The sequence below is a fragment of the Vombatus ursinus genome, unplaced genomic scaffold (genome assembly GCF_900497805.2).
Source record: "Vombatus ursinus unplaced genomic scaffold, bare-nosed wombat genome assembly UNPS02009835.1, whole genome shotgun sequence".
Taxonomy (NCBI): domain Eukaryota; kingdom Metazoa; phylum Chordata; class Mammalia; order Diprotodontia; family Vombatidae; genus Vombatus; species Vombatus ursinus.
Window position 1 is genome coordinate 3,144,162 of NW_020949613.1, and position 26,657 is coordinate 3,170,818.

Below are 26,657 nucleotides of genomic sequence, written 5' to 3' on the forward strand. Positions count from 1 at the left end.
TGGACACATACCTTCCCTATCTCCTTAGTTGTTCCCACAAGCCCTCCATTGTGCAATGCTAGAAGCAGGCAGGGCTGAGAGGGGGAGGCGACTACGGCCCTGCCCAGTTTAGTCCCAACCTCTTTCCAGGTGAGAAACAAACTTTATTCCTTGCTCTCCCTGTCTGTCTCTCCTGCTGGAGTGCATGTGAGTGTAGTGTACATTACCTGGAGCAGGGGGCGTGGGGGTGGGGGGGCAGGGAAAGAAAGAAAGGCTTTTTTGTCTCCTGGGAGAGGGCTGGGTTTTTTTTTTTTAGTAGTTCAGACAGGTTCTCAGGAGTGACTTTTGGCTGCGTGAGCTGGGTTTGGTGTGATACGATTTTTTGACATGTTACAACTGGCTCCCCGCCCCTCCTGCCCACAGCTCGGCAGCCGGCTCCTCCGGGGAAACTCTGCTCTGGCGGCTGAGATGAGCTTGCTTTGGACTTGACTCTCCTCAGGTACCCTCCCCCACGTCTCCCTCCCCTGTACTCCTAGTCCTCTGGGGAAGAAAAACTCAAACTTCCCCGGCCCTCTCCTTGGGGCGCCTCCCCTCCCCAGGTCGCGTTGGGGATCCGAGCTCACCGTAAGTAGGGTGGGCTTCCAAGGAGCTTACTAGTTGGGGATGGGGGTAGGAGTGTGGGGGCGTGCTGATTGACCCATGGGAGTGGTGGGACGTGCGGTAGAAAGCCTAGCTTGGGACGCTCAGGAGAGGTGATGAGAGCCTCTCAGATCAGGATTGCTGTTTGGGGCGGGGTGGGGAGGGGGTGAAGGGGAATCGCCCCCTCGGGCTCCACTGGCCTTTTTCTGTGCTTTTATTTTTCACGTGGTTTTGTTTCGTTTTAGTTTTGGCGCCAACCGGGAAGTGTGGGGTTTGGAGGCTGCCACTAAGAAGGGGTTCGGAAGGGAAAAGGGCAGAAGTCGAATTGGGCTATCTAGATCTTTGGAAAGCCCCTAGAGGATAAGGGGGCCAGAGCCGCTGGGCGGTCGCTAAGAGGCACGGGGAGAAAAGGACTCTGGAAGTCAGAGGTTGAGACTTCCACTGGGGAAGTTGTTCAAGGTTGGAAAGGTGGGGGATGGAAGGGGATTGAAAGCGGAATGTCAGGCCAGTCTCCTCCAGGATGGGAGAAGGGCTTTGAAATAGGAGCTGATAAAGCTGGAATGCACAGCTTCCTTTGCTTACTCGCTGCCCAAGGCTGCCTGAGCACTCTCTTAAACGTGCTCTGCTGAGATGAGAATTTCACCTTTGTTTGGATTTTATTGTTCAGCACGAATTTAGGGTTAGGGTTAGGCTTTGGTGCCCTTGAATGGGGAAATGATGAGGGACTTTTGGGTTCACCTGGCAGTCCTGGAGATAATCAAATCATTCGTTGGTATTGATGGGCTAGGGAAAGGGGGAGGGAGAGGGAGAGAGAGAAGAAAAAGAAAACTGGAAGACCTGGTTCTTAGCAGTTTAGGCAGAGAATTGAGAACCTCTTTTACAAGTGAGAAAGCTGAGTGTCCTAGAGGTTAAGTGACTTGTTGGAGGCCTTTCGGTAGTAAGGGCAGAGGTCTGTTTTCTCTAAACTCTTGGATACACCATTTGTTCTTCTAAGAATTCTAAGAATTAAAATTGCCAGGATAGTGTAGTGGTTAGTAGCAAAGAACTTATATGGGGGGTTCTAATTCTTAGAATTAGAACTGGGTTTGAGAATCAAAAGATTCAGAATTTTAGGCATAAAGATTTTTCAGGTCACTGGGGGATTACTCCTCCCCTTTTCAGTGAGGAACTACAAAGTGGGAAGGTTTCCCATAAGATAAATGACCAAAGACACACCTTGGGATATTCCAGCTAGGTTTTTGATTAACTAAGGAAAAGGGATTACACTAAATGGGTTCGGAGCTCAGATTCTTGGATGATTTTGACTTTCATGTCAACGTTTGTAAAAGAGAATGATCTTGCTTCTTCCTTTTAAGCTCCAGTGACTAAGCTTGAGTTCGGTGATGGTGTTGGTTGGTTTTCTGTTTGTTTTTTGTTTTTTGTTTTTTTTTTGTCTCAGGCTTCTTATTGTCTGACACCCCCAAACTGGTTACATCTGCTCTGGAAAAGAAATATCTAAACAAAAGCTCATTTTTATCCTATGCTAAAGAACACCTCACACAGGTGGTGTGCACACACCCAGAAAGGGTACACCCAAAAGAGCCTGAGGGGATTGGGTTGGGTGTTGGTTGCCTTTAAAGCAGATGGGTCTTGGACCACATTGGCTGTGAATTTATTGTGGGAGGTGCCACAATTTGGACAGTCTCTCGAAAGAATTGCACACCTGCTGGGAAACCAGAGCTATCTTTGCTGACTCAGTTAACCATGTGGGCTGGGATTATATTCTTGCATTCATTATTTTAAATATAAATCACTAAAACTTTTAAGCTGGGCTAGTTCATTTTACGATTCACTCTTTCCTGTCCCTTCACTTTAATATCAATTCATTCAATCAATATTTGTCCTTATATATACCATCACACCTGCATTTTAGGATTGTAGGATTATAGAATTATAAATCCAAAGATGGAATGGACCTCAGAGATTATTTAGTCCAAACTCTTCATTTTATAGATGAGGAAACAGATCTGAGGAAGTTAAAGGAGTTGCCTAGCTTCAATTTTACTTATACACAGACACACAGCCAAATATCTTCAATTCAATAACAAGTTTCTAAAAAAGAGTATTACCACTGAATCCTTGCCTCTTTTTTTTTTTTGTTTATGTCTTTAGTACTGCAAACCTAGCTGATAAATGTGCTGTTTAGCTGGTGTCTTGTTCAACATGTTTGTATGCAGACTTAAAGAAGCTCTTGCTCATCATAATTTAAATAATTATTTTTAAAATGACAAACTGGCCCTCTCTGGCTAGTTATTCAAGTTTGCCATTGCTTACCATTGCTATTTTGCAAAATATGCATACTTTATTTCCCAATTTCTAAACTCTGTTAAAGATGTTATTGTAGATGTATTTTGAAACATTTGAAACTTTTACAGTTATGCATTTTCTGTATGAATTTCCATACATGCTTACACCGAGAAGTTCATGATTTGCCAATGATCACTGAGTGGCAATATTGAATTTGACAATTTTAAGCATAAGATTAGAGCTGGAAGGGACATGAGATGTCATTTGCTACCATACTCATTTTACAGTGGAAACTGAATTCCAGAGTGAAAGAGGAAGTGACTTAGTAAGGTTACAGGTAGCAGATCCAGAATTTGAACCCATTTCCCCTGTGCCCAAATTGAGTGTTCTTTATACTACATCCTTCCTGCTGCTCTTCCTTCATTTTATACTTAACAGACATTACCCAAATGGATCTATGATCTTATTCCTGTGGATTATTCTCCCAGTGATGCCGATTTCAACCCATCCATACCTGCTAATCCTGTGTGACCCCTGGTCATGTCCTCACTTAAGTTCATTGCAGAGAGTCCAGTCATGCTCTCTAAGCCTTCCTCAATTTCCCTTGATATAGAGAGGCTACCAAGAGTAGCATACAGTCTGTCTAGTAAAGTCCTCATTTTAGCCGTGTCATTTTTCCAATATGTTCCTTTAAAGGCATCTTTACTGCAGTTCTTCAAAATTCTTTTTATGTGATTTATTCTGCTTACACCCTCTTCTCCTTTGCCCTGTAAAGTCATGATCATTTTTAATTCTTCAGATATTGCTGTGTTTGGTGACTTGCCACTATCCAACAGACATTAAAGAATAAATTTGTGTAAAAACTGGTGACCTAGTCTGTTTGCTCACATTGTTACATTAATATGCTACCTATGGTCTCTCATCATTTTCCTATTGAATATTTTGGGGAAGGAAACAGTATAAAGGGGAAAGGGAAGAGATTAGGCAGTTGTAAAGCCCTTACTCTGTGTCAAGCCCTGTGCTTATTTCATTTCATTCTCAAAAGTCTGAGACTGGATTTGAATGCATGTCATCCTGACTCTAGGCCCAATGCTCAATCCACTATTCAACCAGCTTCTTATTAGTTACGAGCTAATAACATTAGAATAGTAAGAGTTAGGAGCCCCTTATCTTTAGGCTCTACCGCTTAACCAGCTATGCCACTTAGGAAAATGTTTCGTGTCCATTTCATCTTCTATAAAATCAAGGAGTTGGCTCAGATCATCTCCAGGGTCTTTTCTAGATCTGATATTCTATGATCAATTCTTGTTATAGAATACTGTAGATATTATCGATGGAGAGCTCCCAAAAGTATAGGCTGTAAATGAATTACATCTCTCTTTCTTCCTCATTAAATCAATCTTTCCAGAGTTTGAGTTCTCCACATCAGGATGTGCTACTGGTGAAGTATAACTATTAGTCATTGGGGACGTAAGGCAGTTTCAAAAGAGCTAAAGAGAGCAGCATCTTGCAACTTGATGACTTTGTAGAATCATTCAGCATGGGGATATTTGTCTGGGCTGTCATTCATATATCAGGCATTGGTGACTTTAGTTCTTAACAATTTGTTGCTCCATATACTTTGTCTCATCTGACTCATTAAGCAGCTGTTTTCTTGATGTTTTAATGGAATTAATTTTTTCAAGTAAATGAAAATTCTGGCAGGTTTCTTAGAGAAGAAAAAAAAAAGTTGTTAGAAGCCAAGCACGGCATGGTAGTGTTTTCCCTCTCTCTCTACCTATATACATCTCCTTCCTCTTTATTTTCCCCTCATTTTTTTCCTCCTTTTTCCTTAACGTTCAACAAGAAAATTATGAGATGTTTTTCAAGTCTTGCTTTGCTAATAATTAAATTCATGCCTTCAGATTTATATATTTAATTATTTTTGTATGTGTCCAAAGGAACAGACACCTCTGTGAGCATGTATGTGTGTGTGTGTATTGTGTTTAGTGTGTTTGGGAGAGTGACATTTGATGGGTTATTATAAATTGACATATTGTCAATTGGCATAATGGCAATGGCATAAATGTCCTAAATTGACAGGTGAGAAAAACACACACCCCTTGTTGTTAATCCCTTATGGGCAGCAGGATGGAGGAGCATAGTGGTCACCAGCTGAGTTAAATACAAAGATCTGTATTTCCAATGAAAATGTAATTCAACAAGCATGTATTATGCACTAAGTGTAGTACAAAAGGAAACATCTCAAATCTAGATTCAGAGAACTGAGGTGGATTGCCAACTCTGCCCTTCCCTACACATGTGACCTTGAGCAAGTCAATGCCAATTTCTTTACCTTTAAAATAGAGGGGTTCAACTGGATGATCTCTAAGATTCTGTCCAGTTCTAAATCCATAATTTTATGGTCTTATGTGTAAAGCATCATGCTGGAGGTACAAAGAATAAATGAAAAACAATCCCTGCTATATAGAAGCTTTCATGCCAATGGAGAACTTAATGGTCTCTATCAGAATGAAATATTATAGAGGGGTGACATATTAAGCGATCTATTACAAATTGCTAATTTATTTAAAAAGGAATACAAGAAATAATGATAGACTAACAAATATGTGATCTTCAGTTCTGTTATTTGTTAGATCTTTACCATCATTATATAAAATGATAAATGATTTTTTCTTCTCTCTCTCTCACTCTCTCTGTCTCTGTCTCTCTCTTTCCTCTTCCTCTCCCTCCCTCCCTCCCTTCCTCTTCCACTCCCAATCTCTCCCTGTCTCCCCTCCTTCTCTCTTGTATGATGGATATATGTACATACAGAGATTAAGTGACTTGCTTAAGGTCACACAGCTAATAAGTGCCTAAAACCAGATCTAAACTCAGGACTTCCTGTACTACTTAGCTGCTTAGAAATATCAGATATATCCAGATATTTCTAAGCAGCTAAGTAGTACAGTGGATAGAGCACTATATCAGGAATCAGGAAGTCCTGATTTTCAGTTCTGCTATTTGTTAGATCTTTACCATCATTATATAAAATGATAAATGATTTTTTCTTCTCTCTCTCTCACTCTCTCTGTCTATGTCTCTTTCTTTCCTCTTCCTCTCCTGAGTTATTCCTTGATAATGTTTCTGAGACCTGCTACATTTGGTCAGATCTCATTGAAAAGATATCTGCCTTTCCTGATCAAGAAAGTGACCTGTCTTGTCATTAAAATAAACATAAGGACCGCAATGAATAGCAAAGGAACAACACACAAAGACATATGTGGGTGTTTTAATGATACTTTCCTGTGTCCAAAATTTCACTGATGTGGGTGCCTCTGCCTGGGTAGAGCACATCCCTTCTACATCTTTTTAATTTGATGTGATTTTTATACATATCTTGCCATATGCCCTCCATAAAATATACCTAATGGTCCTGAGCAGAGGTGTCAAACTAAGGACCCACTGCTAGCAAGTGGCTGCAAAACTTCTAAGACGGACTGAATCAAATTAAGATGTAAATAGGAACAGCTTAATAAAATAAATAAAAAAATATAGTACAACAGAAATAATGTTAATCTGTGGTTTTCTAAGTCAATCTATTCCCTCAAGAATCTGTTTCTATTTGACTTTTGATTAATTTTAAAAAATATTTTATTGCTGCCATTTGTCTTCAAGGTATATGTGACACCTATATTTTTTTCATTCAGTCAATAAATATTTAATAAGTGGATGCTATATACACAATACTACTAAGAACACAAAGATCATAGCATCTACATCCAAGCCCCTGATTTCAACAAATGAAACAAATTCAGAAATCTGTTACTTGCCCAAGGAAGTATCAGAGGTGGGATTAGAAGTCAGGTATTTGGACTAAAAATAGAGTGATTTCTTCACTCTGCTGTCTGAGAGTTAGGGTTAGAAAACCTTATTCATATGCTAGAGACTTTGACTCCTCTTAAGGAGTTTATAATATCTATGTCCTGCCTCATGATCTGGCACAGTGCCTTCCACATACTTGCTAATGAATATATTTTGGATGAATAAAAGAAGAGCTTAATGGGGAAAGAAATTTAAAAGCAAATGGAAGTTGTAGAGGCAGCAGAAGAAAGCTTATTAGCTTACTTTTTGGAAGAAGTGGCTAGTTTGGACTGATTTTTTTTTTAATTGGGTCTTTTGGCCTGTCTGTCTCAAATTGTTGCAGTGTTATTTCATTACTGTTACCTTTTCATTAGGGATAAAGACTTCGTCTTGATTCAAAGTGAATCCTAAGGAAACAAGGAGAAGTAAGCTAAAGGGTAGAAATTAAAAGATATATAAAAATAATGGTGTACCTTGATAAACTAACATATTAACTTTTGTATCACAGCTATAGTTCTTTAAATATTTTAATAAAATACTGTCTTCAAACTTCTATCCAAATGAACTGATATGTGTGTTCAAAGGCTATTGCAGAAAGGAACCCAGTTTTGCAGGTGACAAATTTTGTATGAACAGAGATAGGTCACTGTAAACTTTTCTTCCCCAACACTTTTCCCTTTGTTATTTTGCTCTTATATCTCTAACTTCCAGTGAAAATTTTTACTTCCTAGATTGGATAAAATGCATTATTCTTATTCTTGTTTTGGAAGTAGTTTTGAATTTTTTATTAGGTAACAACCGTGTGTTACTTGTACTACTGGTACTTATTTTTCTGTAAATATTTGGGTGTGCCAAGGGTAGCTTTTGATTAATAGTTTCAAAATGGCTAGAAAGAAAAAACAAAAATGCACATGCCCAATGGTGTGACTTTCAACAACTCCATTGCAGCTTGCACTTTCCCCCTTTCATTTGTTTCCTCAAAATGCTCCATGTTATTTTTTGTGTCTGTATATATAGATATATGTAGTGTGTATGTATGTATATATGTATGTATATATACATATGTGCATACATACACACATGTGCATCTATATATATACATATATATTTGAATTTTGACATCTAAACATATTAGCTCTTCCTTCAATATTAGTTTTAGACGAATGTTGTTGAAAACAGGTGTCTTACATTAGGTGTTCAGAGGATCATAGATTTTGAGGTAGAAGGAACTCCATAGGCCAGATGGTTCAAACTCCTCATTTTGCAACCTCCTTTTATACATGAGGAAACTGAGACCCAGAAAGGTCCCAGCCAGTCATTCATTCAGCATGCGTTTATTTAGTACTTTGTGGCAGACATTCTACTCTGCCATATTGATTTTACAGAAAGATGCAAAAACAGTCCCTGCATTAAACTCACATTCCAGTGGAGGAGGAAACATGCAGATAATGATGCACCTGCAATATAGATAAAGTGTGAACAGAAGTTTATCTTAGAAGAAAGGGACTGGAAGTAGGGTCACTGTGGAAAACCTTCTGGAAGAAGTTCAGATTTGAGCTGAATCTTGAGTGAAGCTGGGGAAGTTAATAGAGGAAGAGAAAGAAGAGCATTTCAGGCAAGAGAGACAGCCAGTTCAAAGGATACAATTGGGAATGGAACATCATATTTAAGGAACAGCGAGTAGGCTCTGGTGACATTGTACTGTACAGTACATAAAGGAAAGTAAATTGTTAGACAATTGGAAAGATAGGAAAGGATCATGTGATGAAGGGCTTTAAATATCAAATAGAGGATTTGATATTAGGAGTCATGGGGAAGTACTGCAGTTCATTGAGGAAGGGGGTGAAAATTCAGACCTGTACTTTAGGAAGATTACTTTGACAGCTAAGTTAAAGTATGGATTGTAGTGAGGAGTGGTAAGATAGAGAGATCAAGAAGAAATCATGTTTCTGAATAATGGCCTGAATTAGGACATATGAAAGGCCTTATACCATTTCTTGTAAGTCATCATTTTTCATAAACTGCAGTCCTCCATTGACCTTGGGTCTTCTGTTGTATTGATTGTTTGAGTGGAGAGAAGGGACATATGAGATATGTTGTGGAGGTAAAAAATGAAAATATTTGATAACAGATTGCATGCAAGTTAGCAGTTGAGACTGATGCAAATAATTTGAGTCTGGGTGATTAGGAAGATGATGTTGCCTTCAATAGTAATAGGAACATTGGGAAGAGGGGTGGATTTGGGGGGAAAGATAATAAGTGAATTTTGTTTTGATCATGTTGAGGCTGAAATCCATATAAGATATCTATATCCAAATGACAAATGACAAATGACACTTACTACTCATGTGACTTTGTATGTAATTTGGGATTTGAATTTGGGTCCTCTGATTCTAAACACAATGCTTTCCCTTCCCCCACCCCCATTATACTGTATTGATTGTGGGTGGAGCCATGGCTACTTCTCTTTAATGGTAGGAGAATAAAGACAGAACCTGGGTTTAGAACTTCATAAGTTTTTTCTATAAATGAGAATATGGTAGATATTCTTTTGGAAACCCTATTCATAGGTATAAAATCAATCAAATCAGTTACCACAAGAACCAGGTTAACCTTTTGACAATTTGTAGCCTTGTTTACTCTAACTAGACTAGTGTGAGATTGAAATATTCATAGATCTCAGACTGAAAGGAACGTCAGAGTCCGTCTAGTTTGATTACTTTATTTTTACAGGTGCAATAACTGATTGCCAGGGAGCTTAAGTGACTTGTTCTATTTCCTTGTTCAGAGATGGAATAAGACAGGTAGCATCCTGTTGCCTCATGTTGTATTAATGGAATTACTACCAACTTTTATTGGGTTTATTTGTGAAATCAACTTGTAGTTTGCATATAAAACACAAAAAGACATTTACTGATATAATCTTACCCCAACAATTCATCATAGTGTCTTATCATGACCTTCAGTCTAGGAACTTCTCTGTTTTTTAAGACAGATTTTCCTGGCTCCAAAGTCTATCATTCTGTCTGTGATGTCATGAAAACTTTCAATCCCCCAAACTAATAAATCTAATTTTTCATGGCAGAAATATGTTTCAGTTTTTTTCTTTTGTTTTATCTTGAGGGCTTTCTCTGCTTTGTGACCTTCTTATATCTGCTCAATCTGCCAATAATTTGATAGATTTGGCATATCAAAGCTTCTCTCTGTTCGCCTTCTGCACAAGCAAACTATCAATCATTTAATGAGTAAAACAGAATATGTTCCATCAGATGACTAAATTGGTATTGAGAGGATGAGATTGACTATGAAGGGGAGGCTTGTCAGCTCCCAACCCCCTTTTCTTATTGAGCTTTGTCCATTTTCATTTGGAATATTGTGACCTTTGAGAGCAGATTCAATCTCCTCATTCTGTTTGGATCGAAACACTATCCACGTAAGGGAAGTCTATCTTTTGGTTTTTGAATGAAGCTAGGTAAGGGTTAAATACCAGAAAAGAATACATTTTTAGCCCTGGACAGCAGAATTTCATCTTTTGCAGTAATTGAGAATAATGCTAATATATGAACACAAATTATGTTGTGTGTATAGTATGTATGTATACATATAAGTATATTCATTTTTTAAATATATGATTTCATCTATGTACTTTCCTCCCACTAATTCATATTAAAATTTCTCTGCTTGAAATAGGTCATTATCAATTGCTCTTGTCTCCCAAACTTATCCTCTGATTTCCAATCTTCTGGTGATAGGCCTTTCTGCCCTTAGGTAGGTCAATCCATGGACAACAGATATACATCTTATTGCTGGGCCTATGTTGCTCTTCAGCTTCTCTAGTGTCATGAGACCTTCTAGAGAATTGGCTTCTCTGGGTATCTTTGAAAAATCAGGTGTCTCTTCTACAAATACCATGATGAAGCATTGCTATGTGGTCTCATATAAATTTCCTAAACTTCCCAGGGGCAGCCTTTAAGTTATATAGTTCCCTCCAATTTCAACTGTAATTGTGTATCCATTTTTCATAATCATAATTCACTGTAAGTCTAATGAAACTCCCCTGCTGCAATATCATAACATGACTTACTAAAAGAATAGTAGAAAAAGAGAGTTATAAGTTATAGCTAATTTGTAGCATTTTTTTTGAGAGAAGGTAAGATTTACAGCTTGATTTCTTTAAGATTAATTGAAACACATTCATGAAATTGCTCATGACAATTTCATTTTAGCAGAATTAGATAGTCCAAAACAACTTTAATAATGTTTGTTGCAAAAAAAAAGTACTAGGGAAAGCCACATATGACAGTTTTACCCTTCTGAGTTTTCATATGAAAACTTCAAATATCCTACAGATAATTACAATTTCTGTATCTCTGTCCTTTCCAGAAGAAAGTCTTTGAGTTTAGTGTACCTTAACCAAGTTTTAGGGGGGAAAAGTGTTCACAACTTTCTAAGTAGCATGCAGATATACTCAGGAAAAGAGAATTCCTTCCCAGAAGCATACTGGTACTTGCTCACCTCCTGGTGTGTGCTGAGGGTGAACAGTTATGCACCAGAGATGTCTTTCTTGTCCCACCCTACCTCTGTTCGTATGATACTTCTCTCCTTAGTCTTCCTTGCCTAAGAACCTAGCATGGGGATAGGGCTGGATCATATGTTCACCTTGCTATCCTGTACCTATTATTGAATTACCTTCTGTGCTATCCCCTTTCCTCAAAACTGTTTGCCCCAGATGAAAATATCTCTTGATGCCTCTACTAAGTTATACTCTCAAAGTCCTCGACAGTATATTCTTCAGACTTTGTATTCCCTGCTCAACAGTAAAAATGTGCATGTATCTATGTGTTTAACATTTAGGTAGTATTTCTCAAGTTTCTTGAACGTATGTTAGAATATTAGATAATACACGTTTTAAAATTCTACAATACTTTAAAGAACAATTATCCTACTTATTGCTGTTAGGATGATAATATACTAAATGGCAAACTATATCACTGACCTAGCCAAAATCCCAGTTAATCTACCCAGTAATGTTTATATTTATTCCTTTACTTTGTATTCCCTGCACACTTTATGTGTTCAGTTTTTAAAATATTATTTTGACCTTTTGTTTTAAGCATTTTAAAATTATTTAATATGAAGGTCTTTTGACACATCAACAATAGTTATGTTGTCATTTAGAGTTGGAGGGCTGTGGTATCTCAGTATAGGGGAAGAGATATGAGCGGTCTAAAATGGACAAGGAAAGATAAATCTTTTTTGTTATTGTTTGGAGGGGTGGACAAATAGGGACTCATTTTAAATATCTATCTTTTTGTCTAGTATTTATGTTTTAATCTGCATGTGTCTGATCTGGAAATTCATCTCAAATAGAATAATAAATCCACACTGGGAAAGACCTGACTCAGGAAGAAACTGGCAAACTATCCATCTAGAAACTTTGTCTCTGTTAGACTGATGTTAAGTTTTGTCCTCTCCACAACCTCCCCTGAAGGAAAGGCAGGAAGGGCTTGGGTTTAAAACAGCTTCTCAATATATAGAACAACTAGAATGTTAAAAACTTAGAGTTATAAGTAGGGGTCCTTTCAGGTCATCAAGTTGAACCTCTTGTCACACTGCAACATCTTTTATTGGGAATCATCCAGTTTTTGTCCTAACACATCCAGTGATACATATAACCCACTACCTTTGTTACTATAAAATGGAGAAATAATAGCCACTACCTCCGTGGTTGTTGTGAAGATCAAATAAAATATTTGTAAAATGCTTAGTGCAATGCCTGGCAAACAGTAGGTGTATAATATATGCTTTCTATTTCTCTTCTTTCCTCCCTCCATCCATCCCTGTCTTCCCTCCTTCCTTCTTTCTGTTCTTCCTTCCAACTCACAAGAATGTCCATAATCTTTTTCGATTGTTCTAATGATTAGAAAGTTATTCAAAGATGAGGGCTACAATTAACTTCTTTCCATTAGTTCTAGTGCTTGCAAACATTACAGAAATAGTCAAATGTTACTTCAAAGAAATAGTACTTACACTCTTCAAAGGCAACACATATGTTTTCTTTGCCACTACCCTTCCACTCAATCTTCTCATCTCATTACCATTTCTTTCAATGATTTCTTCTGTGTTACAGCTTCTCATATTTGATTCTAGATTTCAAATGCCTCATATACTCTGTCCGTAACTTCTGTTTCTAAGGAATTCATCCATAATACTTGGCATCATATTTTTGATATATTGATAAGTTGATTGATGATAGGTTCTCAGTACATTTATCATTGACTAAAAATGAATGATATGTTCATTTAGAAAGGCTGCCTGGTATAGTAGATAGAGAGCTGGCCTCAGGAAGACTGGGGTTCAAGTCCTTCCCTTGACCCATCTGTACTCTGTGACCTTGGGCAAATCACAACATCTCAGTGCCCCAGACCTTCTCAGATTTATCAGTTTCAGAAGAGATGCTGATCTGCATTGGTAAAAGAAATTTTAGCTGGGAATTTGCTATACTAATGGAATCACAATCACTTAAAATTAGTTTTAATGTAAATGGTCTCTATTACTTATGCTATACAAAGTATGTTCTATTTTTTTTGCATCCATCAGAGAGAAGAGGAAAGTATGCTTTATTTTATTTTAATTGTCTTAGAATGAAACACACCAAGTTAACTTTTTGTGTGTGTGTGTGTCCTAGTTCAATCATTCAATTGAAATTCTAATTTACTATGGCTCACACATTCATTTAATGAGAGGTAGTCAGATATCAATGTGGTATCAAAAAGAGAAGGGACTAGGAATTGGAAAATCTGCCACCTGTCACTAACTTGCTATGCCATCCTGGCCATATCACTTTACTTCTGAACCTATCTTTCTTTTTCTTTCTTTTTTTTTTTTATATATGTGTGTATAAGAGTGGGGAAGTGGAAGGAGATTAGACTGGATAATTTCTAAGTTCTTTTCAAGCTTGAAAAATCTGATTCCTACCACTTTCCCCATAAGAGAAGGAAAATATAGTGCTATCGAGTTGAAGCTTGGAACAATAAATGATAAAATGCTTCCCCATTCTTCTTCTTGGGGGGAGGGCCACACTGAACTTGTCTCTAGGAGCAAATCTGTCTGCTTAGCTCTGGATCAAGATCAGTGTGTGACTAAGGTTGGAACAGGGGAGGAGCTAGACAACAATACACTTTGCTTTTATTTTTATTTTTCCCCTTTCCTCTTTAGGATTTAATCATTAATTTCCCTACACTCAGAATTTCTCAGCAAACAGTTGATCATTGACTTAATGTTGGATTATTCCTAAAAGAAAAAAAAAAAGATAAAGTGGTGATAATTTGTCTTCAGTTTCCTTCCTCTTTACTCCTCCTTTTTTTCAGTGTCCTCCCATCCCTCAAGTGCCTGGTGCCCTAATTCTAAAGATTTTCTCTTAAGCCTGCCCCGCTTATTATGATGGCCTTTCAAGGCTGACTTCATTCACTGGTCTTTTCTTGACCTGTGTTTCCATATACCAAAACTTTCTGGCTTTATATACCCATACCTTTTTTTTTAATCCTTTTTGGCAACTAGCTAGCTAATAAAAAAAAAGTAACCAATAGGTACTTGAGACTACATATTTCACTTAAATGAATATTTGCATTTTAAAAGTCTCTGTCTCTACCTCCTAGACTAGAAGTTTTTAAAGCAACAACACTGCTGTACTCTTCTTTGTGTCTCTTCACAGTACTTATACCAGTGCATTGCTGACAATAGGTCTTGCTTAGTTTTTATTGAATCGAGTCAAAGAAGCAATGTAATTTTCAGTACCATTGGGAAAATGGGAAAGATATATTTAGGAAGATGGACCTTTCATAGTTTAATGCAATTTGACTCAGTAAGACAGCACTGGATTTTGGAGTTTGAGAGCTGTCAGTACCTGTATGACCTTGGCAAATCACTGCCTCTTCTGCGCCTCAGTTTTCTAATCACTAAAATGAATGGGTTAGATGGCCTATAAGATCTTTCTAGACCAAAGTCTATGAACCTCTGATGCTGTTTCTCTTTAGTCTTTGTTTCACCAGTGCTTAGGACAATTTCTATTATATAATAGGTACTTAATAGATGGATGGTTATATAGGGTATTTATTGCATGCTTACTAAGTTCCGGACATGATATTAATTACTGAGCACACACATACAAAACAAAACAAACACATCCCTTCTCTCAAGTTTATATTCTATAAATATACATTTAAATATATAAATGTAAATTTTATATATTTAAATAGATATATAAACATGTAATTTATATATTTAAATAAATATATAAACATGTAATTTATATATTTAAATAAATATATACATATGTAATTTATATATTTAATATTGTATATATATTTGTGTGTATGTGTGTATGTATGTGTGTGTGTGTGTGTACACACACACATATCTTGATTTTATGTTCTAATAGGGGAAAATAAAACATAAAAGGGACCTGGATCTTGCCTGGTTCAGTAATGCTTGTTGACATACTGACTGATTATAGGACCCCATGGGCACAAAGTCCTTACCCTCATGGAATTTATAAACTTAGAAGAAGGATACAACACAGTGGAAAGTAGCTTTAAAGCACTATATCAATGCTATGGAGTACTATGGAAGAAAGGTTATTACTAACTGGGAGAATCAAGGAAGACTTTCAAGCAGAAGTAGTATTTGAATTTGGTTTTAAGAGCAGGAGAGGATATCCCATAATGGCTAAAACAGACAATGTCACTGTAGCCTGTACTGTGAGCTATTTTGTCCAAAGCCAAACAATGAGGAATGTGGTTTTAACAGTCTTGAGAACAGTGGCTGAATCTAGACAGATCAGGGAGAGTTGGGAACATTTTGACTTCTAAAAACAAATCAAAAATTAAACTGAATGAGTATCATAAAAATTCAGAGTTCACTTTAAAGAAGCCAAGTTTTGGAAATGCATTGTAAAGAGGGCAACATCATTTTTCTTTGAAACTATGCTTTACGTATTAGTAATTTGTATTTTGAATGTCATAGAAATATGACAAGCATTGTCATGGATGAAAAATTTATCACACACAGAAGTTATGATTAACAATCCACTTTACCCTCATCTATTAACTTCCCATTTTCATAAAATTAAAGAATGGGAGGAGATCTCAGAAGTCATATAGTCCAGCCCACACCTGGGTTGGAGCTTTTCTCTCTGTAACATCCCTTGTACATGATCATATACCCTCTGCTTGGAGACTATCCCTCTCAACCCAGTCATAGAGAACTCTTTCTTTAAAAAAATAGTTTTTAATTTGTTTCCTTAAATGTTTCACAATTGGATTTTATTTTTAGTTTTTTTTATTTATTTTGTTAAATATTTACCAATTACATTAAAAATTTAACATTAATTTTTTTTAAAATCTAGTTCTGAATTCTGTCTCTTCCCCTACCCTTTGAGAAGGCAAGTAACATAATACCATTTATAAATATGTAGTAATGAAAAAATATATTTCTGTATTAGTCATGTTGCAAAAGAAAATGTACACATGAACAAGAAGAAAAAAGAAAGTGAAAAAATATTCCTCAGTCTGCCCTCAGAATTCATCAGATCTCTCTCTGGTAGCATTTTTCATCATCAGTCCTACAGAATTATCTTGGATCATTAAATTAATTAGAGTAGCCAAGTCTTTCACATTTGATTATCATTACAATATTACTGTTCCTGTGTACAATAATTTATTGGTTCTTCTCACTTCACTTTGTATCAGTTCATATAAGTCTTCCCAGGTTTTTCTGAAGCCATCTTGTTCATTATTTCTTACAGCACAATAGTGTTCCATTGCAATCATATACCACAACATGTTCAGCAATTTCCCAATTGATGGTCATCCCATGGGGAACTCTTTATTGACCATGATTTCTCATTTCATTTTTGGGTAGTTTTGAATGTTAAAAGTCATATGTGTGTATGCAAACACGTGCATGTATTATATATGTATAGAGATATATATTGCTATATATAGATATATGTGGGTATATATACATGTGTATGTGTATATGTGTGTATATGTGTATCTGTCTATTTTTCTATTCTTTTAAAGTTAAGAAACTTTCTCAATAAGACCACCTTTCAATTATACGAAAATGACTAGCAACCATATTCCTCCCCTCTCCCTCTATTTCAAGTTGTATCTTATTCAAGCTTAATATTTCTCATCCCTTCAATTGTCCTATGTATGGCATGGTTTTTATTCTGTCCACCATCCTGATAGCCTTTTTTTGGGTAAATTCCCATTTTCAGTGTTGTTTCTTAAATGTGGTAGCCAGGATTGAATATAATTGGAATGTAATTTTTGTCTCAGCTTAGGACTGGGCCAGAATAAAACAGGATTACTGCCTCCCTTAGTTTGGAGACTATGCTTGTATTAATTCATTCTAAGTTAACATTTGCTCATTTGATGGCCATAATATAATGTATTCAGGTTGGTCTTGTACTCCACTAAAACCCAAGGGTCCTTTTCATGTGAGCTGTTGCATATCTTCTGTCTCCCTGATTCTTTGTCAATGGCTGTATCATTCTTCTAGTCACCGAGGTTGTAATATTTTCCTCTCCTTTATCCATTATATCCAACCAGTTTTAAAATATCTCTTGAATTATTTCTGGTTCCATAACTTCTCTCTACTTTCACTAATAGTCTTGAATAATCTTTTTACCTTTACTATCTCTCCATTCCAATTTCTTCTAAAGACTGATAGACTAATCCTCCTGACACATTGCTTTCCTTGCCTGAGCCTATAGGTAGAAAGCTTTGTTTAGCCAGCTAAGAATATGCTAAAGTCTTTCTTGCCTTTCTGCCTTAGCTAATAACATTTCCTTCTCTTCCTTAAAATTGTGCATGCTTTCTCTCTGTCTATCCTGGAAAAGGCCAAAGCAATTAACAAACATTTCTTAAAGACTTTTCACGTGGCAGATCCTGTGCTAGATGCTGGGGACAGAAAAAAAATCCCTACTGTCAGGAGCTTCACATTCTATTTGGGGAGGTGACATACATACATACATGCAAATATATATATATATATATATACACACACATTGGAGCCATATATGAATATGGACATGTACACATACATATTTGGAGCCATGTATATGTGTATAGGCATAAATAAATGTGTGTGTTTATGTGGAGTTTAGTTATGTCTGTGTATGGATATGTCATCTATATCTCTACACACACAAACACATACACACATATGTGTATAGAGAATAAATACAAAGTAAATATAAGGTAATTATGTAAAGGAAGAGGGAGGCCTGAGCCCCTATCACCTCCATAATGATAATTGCCTTCTTGTCTCAATTCTCTTATCTCTCTGATTCATATTCCATAGAGCTGTGAAATTGATATTCCTTTAACATATATATGACTATATCACTACCTTACTAAAAAAAAAAACAAAACTCTGGTTTCCTATTATCTCTAGATTGAAATATAAGATCCTCAGTCTGGCATTTATAACCACTCCACAAGCTAACTCCCACCTCCTTCTACATTTATTTCTTAGTATTGTCCTTCACACATGCTCCATTCTAATCAAACTGACTTGCTAGCTGTTCCTCATATGTGACTTTCCATCTCTTCCTTGTCTTAGGACAAGTGGTAAACATTGTCTAGAATGCATTCCCTCCTTAGCTCCGTGTCCTAGAATCCATAGCTTTGTTTAAAGCACTATTCACTTGATCAACTATCATCTCAGAGAACTGATGATGCAGAATTATAGCCACATCCTTGCAAAGAGGTGACGGACTGGATATGCAGAATGAGCCTCATGTTTTTGGACATGGCCAATATGGAAATTTCTTTTCCTTGACCACACATATTTATTATAAGGGTTTTATTAATCATTTTTTTTCTTTAGGGTAGAATAAAGTGATAGAGGAAAAAAAATGCTTGATAAACAATTCAAAGAAAAAAACAATTTAAAGGATAACTCAGTCCTTCCTACATGACACTTTTTCTGCTCACCCCAGTTATTGGTTCATTGTCCCTCTTGCATTTGCTTTGTATTACTTTGCATTTCCTGGTTTAGAATACACACAAGGAAAGGACACTAGAAAGCTGACCTCAGAACTGAGAAGACCCTGTTTTAAGTCTTACCTCTGACATATACTGGCTATGTGGCTCTGGATGAGTCATTTAATCTTTCTGTGCCATCAGGTGACTCTAAGTTGCAGAGAAAGTACCAGCTGTCATTGGAAGAAAAGTTACTCATCAAGAGCTTCCTGTAGTAATAAAACCACAGGTGCAGAACCTATCTCTTATTTGCACACATGTTGTATGCTGTCAGTATAAGGTGAATTCTTTGAGGACAGGGATCCTTTTGGTTTTGTCTATTTCTTTGGTGCTTTGCATTGAAGGGCTTAATAAATGTTTGCAGAATTGCCATGACTAATTCCTCTCAAACAAATTTTTCCTTTTTTGAAGTTCTGTAGCAATTTTGTCACTCTAATTTTGGCATTCTCATACTTCCTTATTGATATGGTTTTGTGTGAGCTCCTTGAGAGTGGAGAAGTTGTAGTTACTGAGGTCATTGTTGTTTCTTTCTATCCCACAATACCTGGAATATAGTAGGCACATAAATGCTAAATGACCATAGACCTTCTCTCCCCATCTAGATGGTAATCCCAAGGAAACCAGAGTTTATGTTTTCTATTTCATTTTTTCTAAGTGTCTAGTATACACGAGGCACTCAGGAAGTACTTGTTATGTATGCATAAAGAATATCTTAACCATATATCCATTTAAAATTACAAATTAAATCTCAGAGAGCAAAAACAAATGGAAAATAGAGTTTATCTGCGTACTCTAAGATAGAAATATAAAGTGATCTGTTACTTTTGACTGTTGGAGAAGATAGTTTTCTTGTTATTGGTGAAGAAAGGAGGGGTGTCATAGTAAAGGGTGACCAAAAGATAGATCAAAAAAGAGAATCTGTACATCAAGTTGTTGAATGAGACTTAATAGAATGTGAGGCAGCTATTGCGAAGCTGGAGCCTGAAACAAGTCTCTATTTGAAATACTGTTAAAAGGACTGGAAAAAACTGAAATGTCATTTGGATATAGTGTCATAAATTATTTGAAGTGCAAAAAGTCAAACAAATTTTGATTTTTCTTTCTTCTTCCCCACAGGACCATCTTACTATTGCGCTAATGGACATTTGAAAGTGCTTTTTACCAAACATCTGCAAAAATGGAAACATCATCTCTGCTGTCATCACTGAACGATGAATGCAAATCAGACAACTACATTGAACCTCATTATAAGGAATGGTATCGGGTAGCTGTTGATACTTTAATACAGAATGGATTAGAAGCATACCAAGAATTTCTTGCCAAAGAGCGATGTTCAGAGTTTCTGTCTGAGGAGGAAATTGACTATATATTGAAAAATGTTCAGAAGTTTGCACAAAGCACAGCCCATGGCTCTGACAATTCTTGTGATGACACCTCTTCTTCAGGAACATACTGGCCCATAGAGTCTGATGTGGAAGCGCCAAACTTGGATTTGGGATGGCCCTATGTGATGCCTGGACTCCTGGGAGGTACCCATATAGATCTGCTTTTCCACCCACCACGAGCACATTTTCTTACCATAAAGGAAACTATTCGCAAGATGATCAAAGAAGCAAGAAAGGTAAAAATGAAGGATCTGTGTGTGTGTGTGTGTGTATGTGTGTATGTGTATTGTATAAGATTTTATTTACCACCTCAAAGGAATTGAATTATGTTTAAGGCAGGGGATGTATTAATGTACAACAACCATGTTTCTACAGCACATTAAGTAATTTCTTTATCTTTGGAATATAACAATAATTTTAGAGCTCAGTTATGAGGGTAAGGAGAGAAAAGGAATGGGGTTCTATCCCAGCTCTCATAGAGTTTCACTTTGAGTATTATACTTTTTTTAATATTTAGAAGTTGTCCCAATTACAATAAGACGATGCTATATTTGTAGAACTTTATTTGGCTTAAGGGACCTTAGAAATAGGTTCTTGAACGTTCCATCACTGTCTTCTCTGTCAATGAGACATTGAAGTACTTGCAAATAATGTTTTTCTACATTTTTCACATCCATCCCTTTTCTTCCTTCAAGGAGCACCACATTGGTTCAAGCCCATATCACCTCTCACTTGAATTATTTCCATAACCTCAGAGAGGCATCATGGAATAGTGAAAAGAAGTTGAATATGGATTCTAACCAGCTTTTGTCATTAATTTCTTATATGCCTTTGGACAATTCAATTAACATCTCGCCCTTAGTTCTGTTGCCTGTAAAATAGGGAGACAGGATTAGATACCTTTATGAATACTTCTGTCTTTAAATATTTGATCACATCATCTGAAGAACAGAATATTAAAGACTCTAAAAACTTTGAATTCTTTGCTAACTTGTATGACAGGAAACAAAAAGATTACCAGGAATAATTGAGAGTTATGATGGTGTAGAGATTTAATGTATAGGGCATTGAAAAAAGGTAACCATGTTTTTTTTTTTTCCTTTAACACTGATGATAATCTGAAAGGGATTGATTATATCCTGGATGACAAAAAAAAAAATCTTAAAATGCTATGCCATTGGTCTGAGTGTTACAATGTGAAATTCTATAAATTTGGCTTCCAAAAACAAAAAAACAAACAAAACCAGCCAACTTAATAAGTCTGAGAGGGGAAGGTTAGATATGATTAGAGAGCCATTAGTCTTGGGGGAAAAGATAAATAAAAATCAGTACTGTGAAGCTGTGGGGGAAAATGTAAATTCAATTTTGAGCTGCATTAAGAAATAGCTCAATAGGAATAAGGAGGTGATAGTACTTCTGCACTTTGCCTTTGTTAGACTTTATTTGGAAAGTATTATTCTGTCTTTTGAATCTCAGTCTAAGAAGGGTATTAATAAGTTTGAGAATGTCCAGAGGGGGTCACCCAGAATAGTGAAGAGTCTTGAGACCATGTCATATGAGGATCAGTTGCAAGAAATAGCAGTTTTTGGAGAAGAAAAGACTCTTGGAGTGGGGGTTGCAAAATTATAGTTGCATGTAATTTACATGAAGAACTGTTATGTGGACAGAGAAAAAGACTTGGGCAGTTTGGCTTCAGAGGGTACAACCAAGAGAAATTTAGTAGAAGTTGCAAAGACACAGATTTAGGACCTGACATCAAGAAAAAACTTTGTGGATATCTGGTAGTGAACTTGGTTACCTTAAAAAGTAAATGTTACCTCCTTCTTGGTGGCCTTCAAGCAGAAACTGGATAATAACTCAGGTATTTTAGAGCACAGATTCTTTTCAGGTATTTTTTTGGCCCAGACTGTAGCCAAGTTTCTTTAAAAAAAAAACAAAACTCAAAATCTGTTGTTCTGTGAAATAATATTTTTAAGCACCTTCAACTTGTTCACCTTGAAGGAAGTTTTAGTTTATTCTAATTTTTGCTTATTAAATGCAGCCAGACTCATTCTTCAAACTGAATTGTCATATTTTTGTAACTTGTTCTGCAAAAGTCACTTCAAAACTATGACTGAGTCACTGGAAGAAGTATATTAATAAATATGACTTTTGTCAACACTTGAATTACTACTTACTCTGTTTTGGGACAGAATGTTTTGAAGCTATAAGGTTTACTGATAAATGAAAAGTACAATACTAATGGTTAAAGGTCATGAGTAAGGCAAACATTGAAATTATGGGTTTATTAATCAGCAATAAGATAACAGCTCCTTTGGAACAGTCTATTCATTTAAAGAGAAAAACTTTGATTCTTATAAGTCTTTGGACTAAGCATGGTTTGAAACCGAAATATGGTGGCTGTCTTAGTGGATGTTTGTTATGTCTCTAGGAAGCCTTTTTTGTATAGCAGATCTTGAGGTATTAAAAAAAATAAATAAAAAGCTTCTTAGCTATTTCTTGTGTCTTAAATATATCCATTTATACTATCCCAGGAAGAATTTGGGGTCAGTGAGATTTTGGGTATGATAGCCAAATAGGGAAGGTACACTGGGAAAACTGATGTTGCAATGGAACTGATCAATTCAAGCATTCATCAAATGCCTACTATTTATAAGACTCTGTGCTGGTTGATAAAGATCCAAAGATCCCCTTCCCCCTTCCCCCCCACAAATCTATCCCTTAAATATATTCTACTAGAGGAGAAGTGCCAAATTCCTGCGGTGCATGGCCAGTAAAATTCTGGAGTGAGGCTCAAACCAGATTAAAATGCAATTGGAAAATGTTTAACAAAATAAGAAAACAATACAATAGATTTTGTAAGTCAACATGTAGCACAAGGGAATCCATGTCTATTTAAGTTTGACACTTTTTTACTAGAGGATACAATATCCATACAGATAAATAAATACAAGATCATTTGATGAGGGAGAAGTATGAACATTTGTGATCAAGCACATCTTCTTAAACTTGGGGTAATCTTTTTTTTTTTTTAGTTAGGCAGTGGGGATAAGTGACTTGCCCAGGGTCACACAGCTAGTAAGTGTTATGTGTCTGAGTCCGCATTTGAACTCAGGTCCTTCTGAATCCAGAGCCGGTGCTCTATCCACTGCGCCACCTAGCAGCCCCAAACTTGGGGTAATCTATTGGCAACTTGAAGATTTAAGAGGAAACTTTACCTCCAACTAAAATGATTTGACACATTCTTTGAGCCTTTTTTATTCAAATATTTATACCATATTGAAGATGTAGTATAATTTAGTCCTTAAATCCTTTGGATATTCAAGACTAAGTTTAAACAATTGCCTGGAGATCAAAGGGCCTTTCTGTGTTGTAATGGAAAGTGGTACCATTCACAAAAAGAACTTGCTGAAGTTTTTTTGATTGTTGATTTTAAGTTAATGTATGCCTTTTAAAAAAATACCATACTCAATTTTCAATATTCTATTAACCTTTTAGAAGTTACTTACATAACCTTATGGAATCATAGTTCTAGTGCTGGGGGTACCTCAGAAGCTATCCACTCCAACCCCATCATTTCATAAATGAGGAAATTAGGGTTTAGAGAGTTTTGTCTAGCTCACTGAGGTACAAAGATTTAGATATAGAATTTGAATCTAGATGGTCTCATTCTAGTAATTGTTCTTAACTAAAACTGACAAAATGGTAGCATATACAATACTAAACAAGCATCTGCTAACCGTGTCTACATGTTTTGCGTCTTGTTTCATTTCCAAGTATGTTTCGTCATCTGTTCTCTGGAAATTAGATTGGTCATTGCAAATTGCAATTAACATTATTTTGTTTTCATTTACATTGTTATCATTAAACATGGTTGTTTCCCATGTTTTCATCAATATTTTGTCCTTGTGCCAAAAAAAAAATGCATATGGAACAACTATGATTCTTATCTTTTGTTTGTTTTTTGTTGGGGGAGAAGGCAAATTGTATGACTTGCTGTGTCAGTGAAAGAGAATGATGGCCTTATTTTAAATTGAATTTAAGGAATTTTGAAGGGTATACAACTGTTAAACAAAGCATTAAAAACATCATGGATCAGTGAAAAGATCTAGAGTTAGCGACATGGCTTTGGATGTTGGCTGTACTTCATACTACATGTGTGACCCTGACTTTGGACTTCATTTTTCTCATTTATAAAATGAAGGACTTGGAGTAGATGACTCCAATTTTGCCATCTGGACTTTTAATCAGAACTGGAGATTTGTTTTTGGCCTTGTCATAATAGATGTCTGATTTGGGACAAGTCACCTTACCTCAAGGACCTCATCTCTCTCATTTGCAAAATTTGGATAATCTTACTTTCATCAACTACCATACAAGGTTATTGTGATCCTTTAAAAGTACTCTAAAAATATGCACTGATTTATAACTAAACATATGTCTGTGTGAAAACAAAGTCCCCCCAAAAAGATTAAATCATGTTAATGACAATTTGTCAATAGAAAGTACTAAGCATTTTTAAAAGATTGGGTGTGTCAAGCAATTCAGTCCCTGGACTGGTGTGGTTTACATAAGTCAGACTTTTAATACGCTTGAGAATTTGTAGGAGTTAGTTGCTCATAACAATAAACTTTCTGTTCTTTAATTTCTATTAAAAAAGGTAATTTCATATAAATCAACCACTCAACAAGCATTTAACGAGCACTGTGCTAGCCACAAAGGACACAATGACAAAAAAAAAAAAGAAATAATCACTACATTCAAGATGTTTGTATTCTACTGTTTGGAGACAGGGATTGGACCTGTGATTCCACTGGAATGAAGAACTCTCAATAAGGAAACTACCCTGCCAATGCAGATCAATACGGTTATTTCTTCCACATAGCACGTTTTCCCATCATGGTTTCAGCATATTGTAGGTCAGCATAAGAAATTAAATGGGAGTTTTTGGGGAGTTTTGCAGAAGCTTCAGATGACATGTGAAGGCCAGAGGACGACACAGATGAGAAACTCCGAAATGCATAAAAAAATGTATAGTATTGTATAATATTAACATTTTGTCTTTTAAAACCATAATCATTCAGACTTCTGTGGTATGAAGTGAGGACCAAAATATTTAACACAGTTTTTACAGATGAAGGCCCTAAGTCCCCACTATGTGGAAGGAACAACTAGTTTTAGTGAGTTGCTCAGATAAGGTAGATGTTAAGTGACTTGCCCAGCATCAGATAACCTGTATATATCTGAGACAGCACTTGAACCCAGATCTTCCTGTCTTTTAGGTTAGCTTCCTTCTACTCCACTGCCTCTCTAAATACAAAATAATTTTTAGGGGGAAGGCATTAACAGTGTGTGTGGTGAGGTATCAAGAAAGACTTTTTGTAGGAGGTAACATTTGATCTCAGCTTTTAAGGAACCTGGATATTCAGAGAGGTTGTGGTTAGCAGGGAGTACATTCCGTAAGGTTCAAATGAAGGCATGAGGATGGGTGATAGAGCTTCATGTGTGAGGAATAACAGGACCAGTTTAGCTGGATCAAACACTGTTTGAAAGGTAGTCACACATATTAATTTTTGTGGCATTATAAATGTGAACATGGAATGTAATATGATCTTTCTTTAAAAAATATAATTGTTTTCCATCACCAATTCTTTCATTTAGACAATTGTACTATAAAATTTTCTGAAGACCCAAATTAAATTCAAAATGGTACTAGGGAACAGGACAATATGTGGGAAAGGATTTATGAACATCATTTACATTCATTTTTGTATTGTTTACAACTGGGATGAGGTATAGTTTTGAAAAATAAATGGCATATAATGGAAGATTCATAAGTGCATAAATACTTGTAAGAAATGGTAGAAGCCCTAAAGCTTGAAAGCTCAGCAGGTCCACCTGTTTAAACTCCTTTGAAAGGAGAATTAATAAGAAAGGGAAGCATATCTAACCCATCTCCACAACAGATGTATTATTTAAATCCTGTTTATTTTGAGTCATTACTTATACACCTGAAGTTCTTATATCCCTAGCAACAATAAAATTCTGGAACCATTCAACTTCTATTCAGGATGATACCTGCGATTGTTCTGATGCTTCAGAAACCTTTCGATTTTGTTATTATTTTTGCGACTGCAAAGTAGAAGTTGTTGAGAATTTCTTAAATAAGTACTCTTTGAGAAAAAAAAAATCCAAGTAGACACATCTCATTTATGATTAAAATTGAAATTGCTTTCAAGTCTTGTCTTCATTTGTGGATTTAACAGTTTTTTTGTGAGGTTCTGTGTATTCAAGGCAATGTGTGAGATTCAAAGATGAATAAGAAACCATCCCATCCCTTAAGGATATTTCCTTCAGATTTTAAATTTCACTGGGAAGTTGACTCATTATTGTTGGGTCAGCTGCATGATGACTGATAGTATCTATGAAAAATTTTCCCAGGTTATTATTTGTCTGTCAAGAAGAGTTCTCA

The 26,657-nt window shown here is 36.2% G+C and overlaps 1 protein-coding gene across 2 annotated transcripts in view; it reads left to right on the top strand.

Moving 5' to 3' along the window:
- The first annotated feature begins 312 nt into the window (after nucleotides 1-312).
- The window catches only part of FAM83B (family with sequence similarity 83 member B), a 116,718-nt gene continuing 90,373 nt past the window's right edge, over nucleotides 313-26,657 (top strand). The window contains exons 1-2 of one of the 2 annotated variants that reach the window (XM_027852993.1): nucleotides 313-478; nucleotides 19,917-20,421. In XM_027852993.1, coding sequence (XP_027708794.1) covers nucleotides 19,978-20,421 — 444 coding nt within the window. In that variant the 5' untranslated portion in view covers nucleotides 313-478; nucleotides 19,917-19,977. The other variant, XM_027852994.1, reaches the window with a different exon arrangement.